General features: G+C 39.9%; 1 protein-coding gene across 2 annotated transcripts in view; it reads left to right on the top strand.

The window, feature by feature from the left end:
• The window catches only part of tmc5.L (transmembrane channel like 5 L homeolog), a 53,112-nt gene extending 41,880 nt beyond the window's left edge, over positions 1-11,232 (top strand). For both annotated transcript variants that reach the window (XM_018236346.2, XM_018236345.2), the window contains exons 12-22: positions 1,025-1,182; positions 1,991-2,069; positions 3,503-3,600; positions 4,034-4,129; positions 5,261-5,336; positions 5,426-5,559; positions 6,573-6,746; positions 7,760-7,838; positions 8,491-8,589; positions 9,569-9,611; positions 10,569-11,232. In XM_018236346.2, coding sequence (XP_018091835.1) covers positions 1,025-1,182; positions 1,991-2,069; positions 3,503-3,600; positions 4,034-4,129; positions 5,261-5,336; positions 5,426-5,559; positions 6,573-6,746; positions 7,760-7,838; positions 8,491-8,589; positions 9,569-9,611; positions 10,569-10,858 — 1,326 coding nt within the window. In that variant the 3' untranslated portion in view covers positions 10,859-11,232. The remainder of the gene's footprint in view (positions 1-1,024; positions 1,183-1,990; positions 2,070-3,502; positions 3,601-4,033; positions 4,130-5,260; positions 5,337-5,425; positions 5,560-6,572; positions 6,747-7,759; positions 7,839-8,490; positions 8,590-9,568; positions 9,612-10,568) is intronic.
• Positions 11,233-20,397: the final 9,165 nt, after the last annotated feature.

The following is a 20,397-nucleotide window of genomic DNA, read 5'->3' as shown; positions in this document are numbered from 1 at the left end:
GGGTTATATCTTCTCTGCATTTTACATCTCACTTACTTGAGGGCAAAGTCAGCTTTTTCAAGGTTCCAAGGGTATTTTCAAACATTTTGTCCCCTGTGAGCAAAAATTGCACAGGTGACAAAATGCTCAATCTCAAATTAACCTTAAGGTGCCAGAAAGCCTTTAGGGGAGTTAATGGGAGTTTTTATCAACTCCCAAATTCGACCCTTGATAAATATGCCCCTCGGTAACTCCTTAGGCAGCTAATCAGCACAAAAGAGGTACATCTAAAGCAAGAGGTACTGCGCCACCTTTGCTTTCAGAAAAGAATAGAAAAAGAAATGTGACAAACCTTCCCTAACTTGGGGGTTGTGCTTTTGACCTCCCTTCCCTATGCATGTTATATTCCAGTTAATGTTTTATAACTGCAACTAAGTTATGGCTACAAAACAAAGCTATCACATGAAGCAATGTATAATTTAATATCTACCTAAAACCTCCCTGTACTTTTTTAAAGGAAACAATATGCAATATACAAGAAAAGGTATTAATCTCATTATGTCTGAGCCACCTCATTGTGGAATGACTGTGCTGTTTTCACAAGTACATTATTCAGTGTTAGGGGTATTTCCTTATGGTTTATTCACAAAGACAAAATGTAGTGCTACACAATCCTCATCGTTTTTTGTAGCGTCGGGTGCCGACTGTGACTCTGTCTGTTAAGGTCCGATCCATACTTCCAAACATATTTCAGCAGCACTCCGATATAGTGAAAATTCAATTTATTTGTGAAGCAAAGGTTTTGGGCTTAACCAGCCCATTATCAAGCTTGATAAAGGGCTGTTTAAGCCCGAAACGTTGCTTCACATGTTGCACAAATGATTTTCACTATATCGGAGTCCTCATGGTTTATTGGCATTGCTTTTTAGAACGATGGAGTAACTATAAGGGCATCATTCATCATATAAGCCTTTGCTAGCTAAAATATTTTTAATATATTCTAATATGTTCTTATTTCTACTATATCTGTATATATTTTCAACAGAATGCAAGTGCTAATGAACTGACAAGGCAAGCAGCAACATTACTGGTTCCAGTGGTAGTTGCCCTGATCAATATGATCATTCCTCTTGTCTACGCCATGTTCTTCCTTGTAGAGAAATACAAGTACCCACGGCATGAGATCTATGTAGAGATTATAAGGTTTGTGACAGTGCTAAAATGTTTCCCTGTTATTTGCAGGTATATTTTTTTTATTTATTTAGTGTTGTTTATCGGCACAACTCTGTACATTAATATGTTTAAAGAACAAATTCAATAACAGACTATGAATAAATACAAAATACAATTACATTAAAAAGTGCAAAGTCTTAATAAAGAATGAGATCCCTGCCCTGTACTATCCAGTCTTAGTGGGCAAGTAACTTAAAAGGGTGGTTTATCTGTAAGTTAACTTTTAGTAAGTTAATAAATAGAATGGCTTTTCAAGTAGCCTTCATTTTATCTTTTCTATAGTTTTTGAATTATTTGCCTTCATCCCAGATTTTCAGTACTCATCTTTCTATTCAGGCCCTCTCCAGCCCTCTCCTATTCAAATTCCAGTCTCTTATTCAAATCAATTCATGATTGCTAGGGTAATTTGGACCCTGTCAACCAGATAGCTGAAATTGCTAGCAGCTGAATATAAAGCTACATAAATCAAAAACCAAAAATAATACAAAATGAAAGCCATTTTTTGTCTCAGAATATCACTCTTGCTAAAAGTTAATTTAAGGATGAACAACTTATTTAAAGACACAAATAGGAGGATAAATAAGTGCCACATTTACAGTGATTGAGACATTGCATCAGAAGTTGTTGGTGAACTTGATGTTAGAAAATTGTCTCAAAATAAACTGTGCTACATCTGTATGCTTAAGTTCCATCAATGCCTTTTGTCCCTTCTAGCCATGTGTTGTGTAATCGAATAAACTGGTAAAATAAAATAACCACAACCAACATATTTTTCTAGGAATGTTCTCCTGAAGATTTCAATCATCGGCATTCTGTGTTATTATTGGTTACATTCTGTTGCCGAATCCCAGTCTGAGGTAATTAGTTCTGAACTTTCCATAGAACTGGATTTCTGTATTGGAAAATATATTACTGTGCAAACATAAGAAGGACCACGAGTGTATTGTTGTCATTGTTATATATAATAGACCTTTGCTGGATCTGTAACCCTTCTGCTAAATGATACATAATCTTCCGTTCCTTTGTGAAGTAGTTCCTGTGTGTTTCAGCTATTGTTTGCCACAACTCATGCACGACCAGGTAATGAAAGCTCCAGTCTAAAGTCACAATGCTCTTGCCATGAAAAAAAACAAATTTTATATATATATATATATATATATATATATATATATATATATATATATATATATATATATATATATATATATATAACGCAGTTTTCAAGAGAACCAGCACTCCCATGTAAAAATTCTCATTTATTTTTGTTGCATCAATGTCCAACGTTTCGGTCCTTGTTAGGAACTTTCTCAAGGTCATCTTTTATATCCTATATATTTATCTTTTTTCCCTATTAATAACATTTGGATCAACCATCATTTTTACCGGCCAGGCCAGTAAAATATCGGCTGGGTGGCAACCCTAGTGAGGACTGAAAAGATTGGCAGTGAATGAACCACAGCAAGGGAAAAGTTACTGCAGAAGCAAAGAAAATGGAAATGGATGCAGAAACAAGGGAATGAGGGAGAGAGTGAATGGAAAGAATAGGGAGAAATAGAAAATAGAGAAGATGAGGCAGAGGAGATTGGTTTGCAATGCCAGGACAATGCACCCTTAGTGACTAACTGTGTCAAGCTACTGGCATAATGAGTGGATTAGGTTGCTATAATGCATTTGTATGTGTTTTACCAGCATGTCTGATTATAAATTGGCAAATGCTTTTAGCGCATTTATGTTGTTCGCTTATTTCATCTTTCTGTATATGTAATAATGTAAATTTCTGTCTGGCACAAAGCTCAATGCAGACCCCTACTGACCATACTGTAAATGGCAATTGCCAGTATGATACATACAAAGGAACAACTTATCTGTACTAGGTTTCAATACAATAGGGCACATCAGAGCGTGAAACGTGTCAAAATGATTTCCCATCCTGATAAAACATCTCATGACATATATACATGGGAATCTTCAAGTGTATTTATGAAAGTCGCATTTATCTCTCCTCTGATCAACTTGTGATCAGATGAAAGGGTGAGACCCAATAAATGTAAGAAGCTCAGGCATAAAACTTATATATATGACTTTTATAAAAAGCAGGGTGCTAATCTTTGCCGTCCTTTCCTTGATGTTAATGTTTTAAATATTAATGGCATATATATATATATATATATATATATATATATCAATGGCCTGAAGAGTCATGTGTATACATTAATGTGTATATGTAGTGTGTTTATAATGCAATATTTGTGTTTAAAATGTAATATTTGTGTATATTTCATTTCATTAGTGCTGGGAATCATTTGTGGGAGAAGATGTCTATCGGCTTGTAGTGGTTGATTTCATATTCGCCCTGATTGGTTCCTTCTTTGGAGAATTTATAAGAAGGTAAATTTTCAATTCTTCCCATTTAGGGTTGCTTTTAAGGGGATCTAAAACCCCATGAACAAGACTTTTTCTGATAGTATTAATGCATAGGACTTCTGGTAACTTCTTAAATACAACAAATATTTGCAATAAAGATCTTTTCCACCACCATCTAAGTTTACATTTCATGTCTGAATTACAAGTGGCCTCCTCCCTGAGCAGAGTTCTGTTCCAAACTGGACATGGGCATAACATCAACTGGGAACTGTTGTTTAGGACACAGAATGACATAAAAGGTTAATTAAAAGGCAAAAGGGACATGTTTTAAATTGCATAGGGCTGCTGTATCTTGGCATAGGAGCCCTGCATTAACATGAAACGTGTGTAGTGGCTTCCATTCTATTCAAATGAAACACATGTTATGATATCTAATTGTTTATCTTCTCTTTTTTAGAATCATTGGGATGCACTGCTGCAAAAAATTAGGGATGCCTGAATTTGATATAGCACGGAATGTCTTAGATTTGATATATGCCCAGACACTGGCATGGTATGTAATGGCACAAGCTTCTTTGTGCATACCAAGGGGAACTATCACAAACATGAAAATTTAAAGGAGAAGGAAAGCTATGGAGGCATTTTATTGCCAACAGATTAGCCACAATAGTGCAAGCTAGAATGCTATATTTATTCTGTAGAATATTTTACCATACCTGAGTAAAAAGCTCTAGAAACTCTCTGTTTGTTTAGGATAGGAGCTGCAGTATTAACATGGTGTGACATCACTTCCTGCCTGAGTCTCTCCCTGCTCTGGGCTCAGATTACAGTAGAGAAGGGAGGGGTGGGGGGAGAGGAGCAAACTGAGCATGCTCTTGCCCAGGGCAATGAGGTTTAAGCTGAAGGCAGGAAGTCTGATACAGAAGCCCATGTGTACACAATAGAAGGAAAGAAATGCTGTGTTTCTTTTGACAGGGGACTCAGAGCAGCACTACTTTGGGGGTTTACTGGTATATTTAGATGGACCTTTCTGAGAAGGCTTACTTAGTTTTAACCTTTCCTTCTCCTTTAATCTAAGCTTCAGCATAATGAAATAAGAAGTTTTCGAAACATAATCAATTAAAAATTCTGTAACGTTTCTGAAAATAATCAAGTTTATCTTTGCTAATTACTACTCTCAGCATCTGTTTCTTTTCATTCTCTCTTTTTGACAGTTAGATTCAATATATCTCATTGGTGGGCTTCTTTTGCCTAGAAGATGCATTAGAGCTCACTATATTAAAATCACCAGACATCATGTCTCTCTACATTTTTGCAAAAGGCAGTTATTTTGTTAGATTTTGTTTGCACTGGAATTGGTTATTTGAGTGAGCTTTAATTCATCTGCTAGGAAAGGAAGCCCCCATATAAGATATATTGGATCTAACTGTCAATGAAAATCTGACACCCAACTCCTGCATGAAGAGAGAATGAAGAAAAACAGATGCTGAGAGAAGGATAGTGAAGATAAACTTGATTATTTCAGAAACTATGGAGAATATAACTGTATTTAGAAAGCTTCTTATTTCAGTATGATGAAACTTATATTACATTTTCAATTTATCGATAGTTCCCCTTTATTAATAGAAACAAATCTGTTGTAATTGTGAAGTGCAGTGGAGTTATTTTTTCTCATATTTCCCAGGATTGGAATGTTCTTCTCCCCCCTCCTGCCAATAATCCAGATTATTAAACTCTTCATCATTTTTTATGTTAAAAAGGTAAGGATAATTTTGATTGGAAGTCAAGTGATGTACTGTATATGGAGTATGCAATATATATAGCAAGCAATAAGCTGTGTTTGTCCTAGGTGAGTCTGATGATGAACTGTACCCCACCTCGCAGAGCCTGGAGAGCGGCTCAAATGACAACAATCTTCATATTTATCCTGTTTTTCCCATCATTTGCTGGAGTCCTTTGTATGATTGGTGCCACTGTTTGGAGGTAGAACGATACAAACTTTAAGTATCTAAAAGCTACAAATAACAAATATAACATATCCTTATAAGCTGACTGTAGTGCTGTCATATGTTATAAACTCTGGTTGTGTAATCATGATATAATCAGTTATAGACTGTGCTTAGTGATGTCATTTGCATCACATGCATAAAAATGGTGTAATATAAGAAATAACACACCCCTTGTTCTCTATTATAAAGATATTAGTAGTAACCTTGGAACTCTTTGACCTGCACAAAGCACTCAGCCTTGTGCAGTTGTATTGTCACATACAGTCTTATTTGTTTAACAACGGTTGATATATTATTCTCTCTTTTTCTATTTATTAGACCTGCTAGTAGCTAGTCCATAGTCTACATTTATTAGACCTGCTAGTAGTCCATCTATTTCCAATGTTTTCCTACTGAGTGCAGAAGGGTCACTGGATAGCCCAGGTACAGTATATGCAGGGCTTTAGCTGAGATTTGTGACATCTGCTGCTCCAATAGCAACCTGCAGTAGTGATGTGGGGGTCGAAAAAAACTCGTCCCACACCTGACCCTACCTGAGCCCACCCACAACTGCCTCCTCCCTTCTATTTATAGGCCCTTGCTGACCTGCCCCCCGCCAATGATGTCACAAAAGGGGACGGGCAAGTGCGCGCCTATAAAATCAGAAGCAGGAAGTCATCAATGTAAGGTCATGGGTAAACCTGCGGGTAGGGTTGCCAGCTTTTCTGGAAAAAAAATACCGGCCTTCCTATATATATTTATCTTTTTTTCCCCTATTAATAACATTGGGATCATCCATCATTTTTACCGGCTAGGCCGGTAAAATACCGGCCAGGTGGCAACCCTATCCGCTGGTCCCATAGGTAGCAGGCTGGCCTGGACATCACTAACCTGCAGCTCTTCCCAATGCAGGCAGCGAGAAGCAGGACCTAATATTATACACCATATGCTATAGCCATTAGTGAATGTCTTATTATAACCAGCGCATATCATATGTTTTCCCCAAAGACGACAGCCATCACAAAACTGTGGTCCTTTTCGAGGCCTAGAAACTCCTTATCAATCGATATCCAACTGGGTGTCCTCCTTGACTATTTTTGAAAACTCACTGTGGGTCGTGTGGATTTATGAAAATATAGTCGAGAGCGTTCTTTTCTTCTACATTCTGACACTGATTGTTCTGTAAGTACTTCATACACCTACTCTGTACTGTTTTTAGTCATTTGCATTTAGCATGTACATTACAAGACATTAATCACTGTTCTGTTGTGCATCAGCTGACCAGGCCACTATGCACAACAAGGTAACCTTCCTGCAGTGTCCATCTGAGGGCTCTCTAGCAGTGCTCAATTGTTATTGCAAATCACTGCACTGCTATTCACTATATTGCTGTATTATTCAGAATGCTGCAAAATATGGAAATAGCCATCTCCTATAGGTACCATATTTAAAGAAAACATATACCATCAACAATCAAAAACAAGAGCCCTCTTCTAAGGACTTTTGCAATTTCTCTGTAATAATAAAACAGTACTTGTACTTGATGATAACTAACCTTTTTTAAATAAGTATTGGTGGCAAAACAATACTATTTTTTTTTTTAAATCTTTTTAATACATTGAATGTAAGGTGGTTCAATTAAGGAAGGCCCGTTTTCCTGATAACCCAAGGTCGCACATTTACTTAGGGTCGAATATCGAGGTTAATTTACCCTCGATATTCGACTGTCGAAGTAAAATCCTTCGACCTTGAATATCGAAGTAGAAGGATTTACCGCATTTCCTTCATTCATACTATCGAAGGAAAAATCTTTCGATCAAACGATTAAATCCTTTGAATCGAACGATTCTAAGGATTTTAATCCATCCATCGAAGGATTTTCCTTCGATCAAAAAAAGCTAGGAAAGCCTATGGGGACCTTCCCCATAGGCTAACATTGATGCTCGGTAGGTTTTAGGTGGCGAAGTAGGTGGTCAAAGTTTTTTTTAAAGAGACAGTACTTTGACTATCGAATGGTGGAATAGTCAAACGAGTTTTAATTTGAATCGTTCGATTCGAAGTCGTAGTCGAAGGTCGAAGTAGCCAATTCGATGGTTGAAGTAAATGTGCCCCTTCGTATTTGTAATAATGTATTTCAGTCCCTCTCCTAGTGGAGCTTTAAGTCTAAATTCCATGTGTCCTCCATTTTATTTCAGAATAATTTCCTATCTGTACTGGCAAATAATTCAAGGTCGGAAGATTATGGTGCAGCATTTGTACCAGCAAATTGCCAATGTGAGTATTAAAACCGTTATATATAAAATCTCAGTTCTGCATTAGCAATAATTTAGAGTAAGCCTGTGGGCTAGATGTGGTCCTCCATGATATTTCTATTGCTCCCAGACTGTTCAAGAGCTCCAGTGACAACATTTTATTGTAATGGCCGTTGATAGTGTAATTAAGTTAAACCATTGGACAGAACAAACATGGAATGGCAGCTAACACTAATGGTTAACATGGCATACCTCATGCATGACATAGGCTACATCAATGAGGATGCTAAAAAGTGACGTTAAGCAAGTATAAGTACCACCTCAAGATTTGGATCCCTTACAGACAAGAGTAGTCCCAAGTGCTAGAGAACTAAGTGGTGCACCTAGCATTACTAGATAATATATATCAGTAACCACTTAGTGTTTAAGCGTGCCAGTTTTTCCTGTACAACAGTAACTGCAGACCTCAAGTACAGGGATTTTCCCATTGAATTAATATATGAGGGCTGGTTTTCTTTCTCTACCTGTTGAAAGTTATATTGCTATACTATTAACTTTTAATATACAATTGTCTTTTCCTTTACTATCTATGTTTGCTACCAGCCAGGGGAGGATGGCATATAAACATTAAAAATGTATTTATTTTATGTAATGTTCTCATGTTATTATTACAGGAAGGAAAAGATAAATCATTTTTACTTCATGAACTTCGGAAAGCACAGAGTCTAAATGAAGCTCCAGGCAGGGCCCCATATAGAGCAGCGCAGAGACAGGTTTGTTCCTACAAAACTGAAATGCTATGTGTTCTGCTAAAAGGTTCTGTACATACATAATTTAGGAACTTCACACAAATCAGTGCTGATTCTGCTTCTATTTAATAAGCATAAACATCTGTATCAATTTGTATCAATTTGTATCAATATGTAATCATAATGCAGCTGTTAATGTGTGTAGTGTAATATGGATAGAGAAGGGAAACAGAATCAGTTGCTGCAGTCTGTGTTGTATTCAGCAGGCTGGGGTAGCAATTCAGTCTAGTTGCTTCCTTGTTGGGATACTGGAATATACTATGGCAAGCGATAGTACTAACTAGGGGTATGGCTTCCCCTCTTGTTAAAAAGAGAGAAAATGGAATGATATATTGTAAAAGGCCCATGGTACACTTGATATTTGGGGACTTTATCTTGTTTTTTATCTCCAATTAGATTTCTGTTTCTGGCTCCTACTGTGTTCAGTTGTAAATGTAATCACAAGAAAGCTCCAACGTTTTATCAAATGCCCCAAATCACCCCCTGGCCTTTTGTGTTCAATGGGAATTATGTCAAAGTGCCAGCACTAGAGGTTTCCAAGTGATTGTCACCTGAAAAAGCTCCTTATGCCCATTTTTAGCTGTGAATCACTGGAAACTTGGCAATGCTGGCACTTGCACCCAGCTGCCACTGAACACAACAGAAGGCAGCAGAGATTTTAAACATTCTAATACAGTGTTATAGAGGCAAAAACACTATGGCATACATACATCAAAATTCCATAGGCCTTTGGCACAATGAGTGATTTTCCAATTTTCCATGGGACAGACATCCCAATGATAAAGTATACATGTGCAAAAAGGAAATGTACGTATGTGGGGATGAGTGTGGGGGATATACTCAATATGCCTTTGTGCCCATCTAAATTCTTTATTTTGCTCCGAGATATGGCAACTGCACTGTTGACAGGAGTTTGAAATTAAAACCTTTCTAAATTTTCCAGGTGCAGCCTTCGTACAGAAATCAGGAAATGCACACTGTTAATGGTGAGTTGGGTGATAAATACACATTGCTTCACATTTGGTGTTCATATTGGCACTAAACCATGTATACTTACTAACACTAAAGGGGCATGGTACTGACCAATTATACATGTAGAAAAACCATAGGGGTTGTTAACCTACCCCTGGGGTGTGAGTGCAGGAAGTAAGGGCAAAACTGGTCTGTGCCATCCTTGACCTCAACCCAACTGAACACCTGAGAGCCAGGTCTAATCCCCAACTTTTTGGGGAACTCTTTTTGTGAATCAGGCCTAATCTTCTAACATCAGTGCCCAACGTCTTACATTTAAACCCAAAATGTAAATCAGAATAGATTTTCTTATCAACCTGTTAGATATGAGTAGAAGAACCCGCCCCCCCCCGACAAAGTTCCATCATCTAGTAGAAAGACTTCCCAAAAGAGTTAATGATCTTTGGGCATCTAAGCAAGAGATATTGGACAAACAGATGTCGACATAATTTTGGCTGTACAGTGTATGCCTTTTGTTCCTAATTAAAACAAGGGTATTCTATTACTCAACAAGTCCTGTATTTTTTTTACCCTGAGATGATAAAAAATAGAAGAAATCTTTTTTAACTTGACAGCAACCACCAGCAATAAAACTAGCAACATATAACAGTATCCTCTCCTGTCAATAATTCAAAATGATTTCTTTTTTCTGTGTAATAATAAAACAATACCTTGTACTTGATCCTAACTAAGCTGCATGAATCCATATTGGTGGCAAAACAATCCTGTTGGGTTTATTAAATATTTAAATGATCCAAGTGATGGAACCATCCCTTATCTGGAAAACCCCAGTCCCAAGCGTTTCTGATCCTATATCCGAGCCACAAAAATAGGAATGGGTGCACCCCCCCCATGCTACCAAAACACAAACAACATATTATTCATTGTTATTGAATGAACATATTTGATGTGTCTCACTGACATTTTTACAGAACACATTCCACTTGAGTCCAGGGGTGAAAGTATTGGGACTTCAGATGTCCTGGGGCTTGTGATGAGGGCGAGGCAACAGGCTGAGATGGAGGAAAGATCATCGGCATTGAATAGTAACCTCTCAAGCAATAATGGTAACCCTCTAGATTCACCAGGACAAGCTTGGTCTTCAAGAAAACAGCAGGACCCAAACAGGGAGCCAGTTTGGAACAATAATAGCCGGCAAGAGGCAATAGCCATGGTTATGAGAGAAAGGCAATTGGCTGAAAGAGGACCACCCACTGGATAATATCCCATCAAACCAACTGGAGAAAGCTAGAACGATGTTCTAAGCTCACATAGAGAGCCATTCATATAGCAAGAGCTGTGTGACTACTGACTCTTCCAAAAGACTAAAAGACAGCAGGCTGAGGGAAATGAATGGGCTGGAGCTGCCTGATATGCTCTCAAGCAGATGAAGCCTGTGGTGAACACTACCAAGTGTACTATGGAACAGTGCATATCTGATTTGTTAATGCCAAATGATAATGCACTGAAGTATTTATTTAAATAGTTTTTAATGTCTAACAGTGCTTAATGGCGTGTTAGATACATTTGCACAGTTCTATGCAGTTTACATGTTGTCTTGAAAATAAATATCAACAAATCTTTATAATTTCTAAATCCTGCCAGGAGTGAGTTATTTGTAAGTCGTGTGTTTATTTGGAAAAAGAATGAGATGAGTGCATCTCTTTAATTACACGTAATTATAGTTCAGTACTGGGATTTGTATGATCTGTTATTTGCTCATTACATAAACTAAATGCATCATCGAACAAGAAACTATGAATCCAGTATTCTCCCAAATCTCTGCACTTTTTCCGTGTGCTAAGAAAATTAAGAAGATAAAAGGCTGGAAAAGCGGGGGAACCCGTCCTTCTTAACGTAAGCTTTTTGAATAATGGCACAGGAGATGTTTTGACTGCTGTCTATGGTCCTTCTAGGCAAAATGTAGAAATTAATATTCTCATGGCATTGGTAGCTATTTTCTTTTTGCTGATGGCAACATGGGGGAAAATATATTAAAGGGCAAATTTTTGCCTATGAAGGCTTCGAAACACTTTGTGCCTCTTCGCCAGGTGCAAATTCGCTACCACTATGCTTATTCACTAAAATGCAAAGTTGTGTTTCAGCAGCCAAATGCTGGCGAAGTTTCGCATTTTGTCATTTGTCATTTAATAGTGAAGTTTCACTAACGTTCGTTTCTGCCTAGCAAAACTTCGTTCGTAAACATTTATCATTTTAATAACTTTTCGCCATACAGGATATGATGTCACTGACATAAGATTGAGGAGGATGAAGCTTCATCTTATCAGTTCACCAGGTCTAACCTTGCGAAGGAAACTTTGGCGAAAAGGGTAACGTTCTGTAAAATTTGAGCGATTATTCGCCTAAGTGAAAATTTGCCTGGCGATAGGGCACAAGACTGCGCTAGTCTCTTTTGTTAGCAAATCATCCTCTGCGTCTGTTAGTAAATTGTCTATGTCCCCATAATGGAATTTCTGTTGAATTCTCACTAGTGACGGCCACTTTGCCCTTTAGTATGTCTGTCCCATAGTTGCCCCCGACCTTTGTTCCTGAGGCCGGAGGGGGTTGTAGGGATCTGGAAGGTGATTTGCGGCTGGGGCAGGGGGATGTGGGGGCACATCAAGCAGCAGCCCTGGTGGGCCCTGGGTCCCCCAGTCTGACCTTGCTGTACAGCATAGGCAAACACGTTGTTCCACAAGTGACAGGCGAGCATTAAGGCTAATGCCACGAGGCTGAATCTTGGACTGTGAATAAACGCTGTGATCAGCCTACCCATGAACCTGCACCCAGAGCCAATGTATCAGCCTGGGTGCAGGCACACAGATCAGAATTCAGCACCAGAATTTATAATCACACTTTGTAGCTCTGAAATATGCTCCATGTGCCTGCACTTAGGTTGATGCATGTTGATCGAGCATAGGTTCTGAATCTAGGCAGCCGAAAATTCAGCCTGGTGCTTATACACAAATACACAATTGGAGAAGTTAGAACACAGTGATTGTCATGTGCTTCAATGTAAAGGTATTATAGAGCACAATATTTCCAACAGGGCAATAAAGAACCCTATGTTCCATTACCCTAAATGGCAATAAATCTGCTTGTTCAACATGAGTTTAATGAATAGGGCTTGTGCTGAACATATTTCTCAAAACTACTCCATATTTCTGACTTTCTTGTTCTTGGGCGGTAGATAACCAGATTACCAGTGCACAGATAATCCTCCTCCATAATCTGTAAAGCAATCAGTTATTAAACAGTGAAGGGAGGTGGTTGTTTATTTGGATCTTATTACTCTAGTAAAACAAACTCAGCTAATTAAAGGGGAGTTAGTAAGTGTGAATGCAAAGCAAATCTATATTACTTCTTTATAAGACTGTCAGCAGCCTGTCTTTACTCCTGGACAGTCTCACACACCTGGGTGCTGTAGCAGGGACATTTTTATAAACTCTCCTGTCCCACACTGTGCATTTGGCTCGAAATCCAGGCTTTTTTAGGATCCTCCTATTTTTCCCATATGTCCTCTGGGGTTTCCAGACAATTGGTCACTCCCTTGCCTCTAACCAGGCTCAATGATGTCACAGGCAGAACAGGGGGAAGGTCTGATCCCATACACTTGCTACAGCTGAGTTTATTATCTACAAGGACTCCAAGGTCTTTCTCCATTATGGATTTGCCTACTGCAATCCCATCAAAGGTACAAGTGGCTTGGATATTTTTCCATATTTGGAAACCCATTTTCCAGAAAGCTCCAAATTACGGAAATGCCATCTCCCATAGACTCCATTATAATCAATTTTACTAACTCACCATTTCCCCTCTCTGATAACAATATGCTCACATTTCAACTCTCACTTACTCCCTCCTCACCCCCTGCTATTCCCCAAACACGTACTTACCGTGACTTGCAAGCTGTAGACGTGTCACATCTCTCTTCTTCCTTTGACTCTCTTCACTCTAATATCTCAGCCATCTCTTGCCCTAATGTGGCTACCTCTGTCTACTATTGTACTCTCACCACTGCCTTCAATGAGCTTGCTCCTACAAAAACTAAACGTGCTAGACCCAAACCATTTCAACCTTGGCATACTGCTCATACAAAAGCACTCCAAAGACACTCACGTGCACTTGAGCATCGCTGGCGCGAATCCCGCTCAGAATCAGACTTTTGCTAAAAATCTGCCCTGCGCTCCTATAACACCAGCCTCTTCCAAGCCAAACAAACATACTTTACTTCACTCATTAACTCCCTTTCTAAAAAAACAACACAACTTTTCCCCACCTTTAACACTCTCCTTTCCCCTTCTCCACCCCCTCCGTGCACATCTGTCTCTGCTCAAGATATTGCTGAGCACTTCAAAAACAAAATTGACACTATCAGAAGGGACATTACACTACTCAACCCCCCTAGACTTCCATCACCCTCCCTCCACACTCCCCAGTCTCTCCTGTGCTCCTTCACCCCTGTCACTGATGAGGAAGTCTCAAAGCTTTTGACCTCTTCTCACCTTACCACCTGCCCGCTTGATCCAATTCTTGTCTAATCAAAGCCTTGACTCATCTATTTAATCTCTCGCTCTCAACTGGACTGTTTCCTTCTCAACTAAAACATGCTCTTGTCACCCCCATTCTGAAAAACCTCTCTCTCTTGATCCCTCCAATCTTGACAACCTCCAAATTATCTCTCTGCTACCTTTCATCTCTAAACTACTTGAGCGCCTAGTCTACAACCGACTAACCTCATTCCTCTATGACAATAACCTGCTGGACCCCCTACAATCTGGTTTTAAGCCACAACACTCCACTGAAACTGCCCTGACCCGACTAACTAATGACCTTTTAACTGCTAAAGCCAACAATCATTTCTCACTACTAATACTGCTTGATCTCTCAGCTGCATTTGACACTGTAGATCACCCTCTACTCCTCAAGTTCCTCCATTCGCTTGGCCTTCGTGACACAGCCCTGTCCTGGTTCTCTTCTTACATCACCAATCATTCCTTCAGTGTCTCCTACAACGGAGTAGCATCTTCTCCCCTAACTCTTTCTGTTGGGGTTCCTCAAGGCTCTATCCTGGGACCCTTACTATTCTCCCTCTATACTTCCTCCCTCAGCAAATTAATCAACTTGTATGGTTTCCACTACCACCTCTATACTGACGATACTCAGATCTCTCTCTCTTAACCCAGAACTCTTAACTCGCGTCTCCTCCTGCCTGTCCGCTATCTCTACCTGGATGTCGCAACAATACCTTAAATTAAACCTCCCTAAAACTGAAATGGTTTTCTTTCCTCCAACTAACACCAGTAACATCCCGGAAGTATCCATCATAGCTAACAATTCCACTATCAACCCCTCTCCCCAGGCCCGGTGCCTTGGGGTTATCCTAGAATCTGCCCTGTCATTCACTCCTCATATCCAGTCCAGCCACTTATTAAATCATGTCACTTCCACCTAAGGAACATATCCAAAATATGATCATTTATCGCCCAAGATGCTGCCAAAATTCGTATTCACTCTCTCGTCATATCACGTCTAGACTACTGTAACTCTCTTTTAATTGGCCTTCCCCTCCAGAGATTGTCACCTCTCCAGTCCATAATGAACACTGCTGCGAGGCTCATAAACCTCAGCAACCGCTCCTCCTCTGCCTCGCCATTCTGTCAATCCCTGCACTGGCTTCCACTACCTCTCAGAATAAATTCAAATTAATGACCCTGACATTTAAAGCACTTTATAACTCTGCCCCACCCTACATCTCTGAACTCATCTCTACTTTCTCCCAACCTTTCTGCTTTCAAGAAATCTCTTAAAACGCACTTCTTTCGAGAATCCTACCCTCACTCTGCTTCACTACCAAATGCAACACCACATACAGTACCACATTTCTTACCCACTTAATTCGATCTTGCCCACTCACACAACTTGTGTATTATTCCCTTCCCTTTAGAGTGTAAGCTCTTTCTGCATTGGGCCTTCCTCACCTTTTGTACAGGTATTGATTGTGATGTATGTAACTCCATATGTTCTATGTATATAATTTCATGTGATTTAGTTGTATAATCACAATTACTTTACAGTGCTACGCAATATGTTGGCGCTATATAAATACATGTTTATAATAATAAAATAAAATAATAATAATCAAACAATCTAAATGTTTAAAATTTATTTCATTTTCTCTGTAATAATAAAACAGTAGCTTGTACTTGATTCAAACTGAGATATAAATAGTCTTTTTTTGGAGGAGCAAAATCAGATTATTGTGTTTATTTAATGTTTACATGATTTTCTAGTAGACTTAAAATATGAAGATCCAAATTTTGGAAATATCCATTATCCGGAAAACCCCAGGTCTCGAGCATTCTGGATAACAGGTCCCATACCTGTATACATGTGTGACATTGCCAACCAAGCTCCCCCACCCACACAAGCTAAAAATAAAACATTAGTGGTCAGGGCCCCCCAATAAAATTAGGGGAAAAAAAGGTGGTCAGGGCCTCCGATAAAAAGTCAAAAAAATATTGGGACCGCAGGCTGTGCAGAGAGTCCCATGTGCAGGGCTGGTCTTACCAACTGCGGGCCCAATTGGAACCATTTTGGCTGGCCCCCCTAAATGGAGTATTTCCATCTGGCACCGGGTTCCAGGGCTGGATGATGAAAAGTGACTTCCTTTCCTTTTGTCCCATGATAATTACTCAATATATTTCACTTATTTATTTCTATAGAGTTCAACTGCATACACAACACAGTAATTCAATTTCCACAATATATGTGCATTTTTAAAGAACTACCCTCAAACCTTCCTGTTGTATGTTAAATAGTACATGGGAATACCTATGTTGGCATGGTTTTCTGTTATCTATCTGTACAGACTATGAGCAAACTTAGGGACTGTTCCTGCTGACTTGTGCTTAGTACAGGGAATACCTATGCTGCCATAATTTAATGGGATCTCTCTGTACAGATTTTGAGCAAACTTAGGGGGCTGTTCCTGCTGAATTGCCCGCTGACCATGTGACCATGCCCGCTATGGAAGAAATATTGAATATAGATAGATAAACATTTAAAAAAACAAAAAAAGACACTGAAGAAATTGAATATATAAAACCCAAAAGACCCAGTTGAAATTCCATGTATAATACCCCAGAATTAAAAGGAGGATGAACACAGTGAGAATTCTGTGAATAAATACCCCCAGAAATGGCACAAATGCCATTTTTGCTAACAAGGAAAGGGTTAAAAATCACAAGGCAATGTAATAAAAATGATTTGTATCCTTACTTGCCCAGCATTCTTTCTGCACCTATACTCTGGGGGGGAGGAGAGGATGAATCTGCAGCACCAGCATTTGCCATCCATCCTGCCTGTCAGCTGAGTACTTGACAACAGACGTACACTGGCGGATTTTTCCCTGCCTGCAATTGGCTGCCATTTGTCCCATAGCTGAGAGCACACAGGGGCGTAAGGAACGCTCCTTCTTCCAGTCCCACCTCTCCGCCACATACCCCACGCTCCTCAGTCTGCTAAAGCTGAGCAGTCGGGACAGAAAAAAAAAAGAAAACATACCCTTGGGGTAGGCTCTTCAGACTGAAGATAGTGATCTGTTTGGATCACTGTTACTGCACACACACGGATCGTTCAGTGCGGGAGGAAGTAAGCTCTTGTTTACTATGGTGCACACTGCCCATGCGGCCCATTTACACTGCACAGGCAGCGGCCCAACGGGCATTTGCCCAAATTCGCAGATGGCCAGTCCGGGCCTGACCTCCTCTAAAGGTCCCCATAGACGCATACCTCCCAACTGTCCCTTTTTCGGAGGGACAGTCCCTCTTTTGACAGCTCAACCCGCAGTCCCTCATTTGTACTGAAAGTCCTTATTTTCTCTGCACTGAACAGCCAGAAAAAGAAACAAAGTTTCTCACTTAATTGGCTTTTAGCAGAGAGCCCAGAACACCTAACAGGTGCAAATAAGATACTTTGTAACAATTTTGAGACACAAAAACACAGTTTAGATAAGGAGAAATATTTTCAAACTTTTATAACCTGCCAAATTTTGTAAAACGAACATGGTAATTAGGGGGTGTGGCCACAGAAAGGGGTGTGGTCAAAAAATTTGCTGCGCTACGTGCGGAAAAATTTTTTTTGTCCCTCTTTTTACTTCAAAATGTTGGGAGGTATGTAGACGCAAAGATTTTACGATCTTACTATTTTTCAGCTGATCTGTCAGGAAATAGATCGGCCAGGTAAAAAATCTTTGTCGGTCCCAGTGCAATCTATCTATGTTTGCAGGGCCAAGCAGGCAGCTACCCTTTTTTTCCTGACAAATTGGTATTTTAGTTGATGGACAATTCGTACGATTGTATGATCGTTCCGAGATAATCGTGGTCTCACGATAACAATCTGATCTTTTAAAAATCTCAACATCTATGGCCAGCTTAAGTCTTAAATAAGCAAGTTAAATAAAAGTGGACCCAAAACTGAGCACTGAGGGACCCCACTAAGAACCTTACTCCAAGAAGAGAATGTACCATTAACAACCACCCTCTGTACCCGATCCTGTAGCCAGTTTCCTGTCCATGTGCAAACGACTTCATTAAGCCCAACAGACCTTAGTTTTATGGGACTGCCATCATCCCCCACTGAATTCTGATTGAGAGGAATCATGCATACAGATTGGGCTGTCTCTTTTAATAGAAGATTAAAGAGATACTGACACCAGAAATAATTTTTTAAATTTAAATTTTACATCTATCATAATATTGCCAGTGAAAGCAACTTATAACTTGCCATAAAGTATTTGCAGGATGCTTTTACATTACCTGTCTGATGCCCCATGTTTCTGTATGAGGGGGCTGCCATATTTGTGCTGCAGGAGTCCGTTAGCATTGGAAACTCTAACTGACAGGCTAAGATGAGACAGTCAGGTTGACAAAACAGTCAGGTTTAGAGGGCCTGTGCCTAGGGTGTCAGGTTTTGGGGGATGGCCCTCGGGTGCCTTTAAATTAATTTTTTGAAAAAAAAAAAAAAATCGCTCAGCCTCTTCCACGGATTTCCATTGGAAATCCGGTGAAAGAGCTGGGGGAGGTGAGGGGTAGGGGGCGTGGCGCATGACACACTGAAGTTACACGCAGGGCCACCATCAGAAATCGCAGGGCCCCATATGACAAGATTTCCTGGGCCCCCTGGACTGCGCCCACTACAAGCCCCACCTACAAGTCCACCTCCCCACCCCACAGGTCCACCCCCACCACACAGTACAAAACATTGGTGGTTAGGGTTCCCACATGTTAATAAAAATAAAGAAATATTGGTAGTCAGGGCCCCCCCATAAAAAAACATTTGTGGTCAGGGACCCCCATAAAAAAACATTTGTTGTCAGGGCCCCCCATAAAAAAACATTTGTGGTCAGGGCCCCCCATTAAAAAATATTGGTGGCTAGGACCCCCACATGGTAAAAAAAAAAAATGGTGGCTAGGGCCCCCCCATGTTATAAGAACATTGGTGGCCAGGGCCCCCCTTAAACGGTTTATAAAAAAAACTTTGGTGGCCAGGGCCCCACCACACAACAGGGGGCCCTGCCATGTTGCACTTACTTCATTAGTGTGGCCCACCTGCTGTCAGTGAGCTGCCAACTACAGAAGGGAGGGGGAGAGCACAAGTGGCTGCATCTTCTTCCAGTGACAGCATGTTCTTCCCTTATTGGTCACAGAATTTCAAGTCCCGGTTAAGCTGCATGGTGATTGGATGAGCTGGAGGGGAAGTTCAGACCTCAGCTATCCAATCCCTGAGCAGCTCAGCCGGGACTTAAACTCTGTGACCAATAAGGGAAAGTAATGGACAGAAGATTCCTCCCCCAGTGCTCCTGCCCTGCCTTCCTGAAGTCAGCAACTCTCAGAAAGCAGGGGGGGCCTGGCTAATCAAGTAAGTGCGGCGTGGCCGGGCCCCCCTTACCCTTGGCCCCCTACAACTCTCCCCCCTGTCCCCCCCTGATGGCGGCCCTGGTTACACACACTACGTAGGGGGCGTATTAAGGTCCGATGCCTAGGGTACCATCGGACCTAAATACAGTCCTGCTAATAATTACTTACAGAAACAAATCTCTCAGCAAAAAACGATCAACATGACCTATAGGTAACTTTTAATGTTTTATGTTAAAAAAAAAGTTTTTTTCGTGTCAGTATCACTTTAATGTTTTTTTTCCCCTACATTTTCTTAGGGGTCCCAGGAGCAAAGTGTTAGCAACTTACAGTGTCTGGCGTTGCTTATTATTTTCAGGCATAACATATACACATACACATACAGATATATACAGGTATAGGATCCCTTATCTGGAAACCCGATATCGAGAAAGCTCCAAATTACGGAATGGCTGTCTCCCATAGACTCCATTTTATCCAAATAATCCAAATTTTTAAAAATGATTTCCTTTTTCTCTGTAATAATAAAACAGTATCTTGTACTTGATCCCAACTAAGATATAATTAATCCTTATTGGAAGCAAAACCAGCCTATTGGGTTAATTTAAAGTTTACATGAATTTCAAGTAGACTTAAGGCATGAAGATCCAAATTACGGAAAGATCCGTTATCCGGAAAACCCTAGGTCCCGAGCATTCTGGATAACAGGTCCCATACCTGTACTCCTAAAATATTTTATATTTATATATATACGTCTATTAGTATACGTACATGTATATATATAGATATAGATAAACAAATCATCTTTCCTGTGTAACGTAGACAAGGTATTGAGCTGTGCCAG

Source organism: Xenopus laevis, chromosome 9_10L, assembly GCF_017654675.1.
Source record: "Xenopus laevis strain J_2021 chromosome 9_10L, Xenopus_laevis_v10.1, whole genome shotgun sequence".
Taxonomy (NCBI): Eukaryota; Metazoa; Chordata; class Amphibia; order Anura; family Pipidae; genus Xenopus; species Xenopus laevis.
This window is presented reverse-complemented; position numbering and strand designations above follow the sequence as displayed.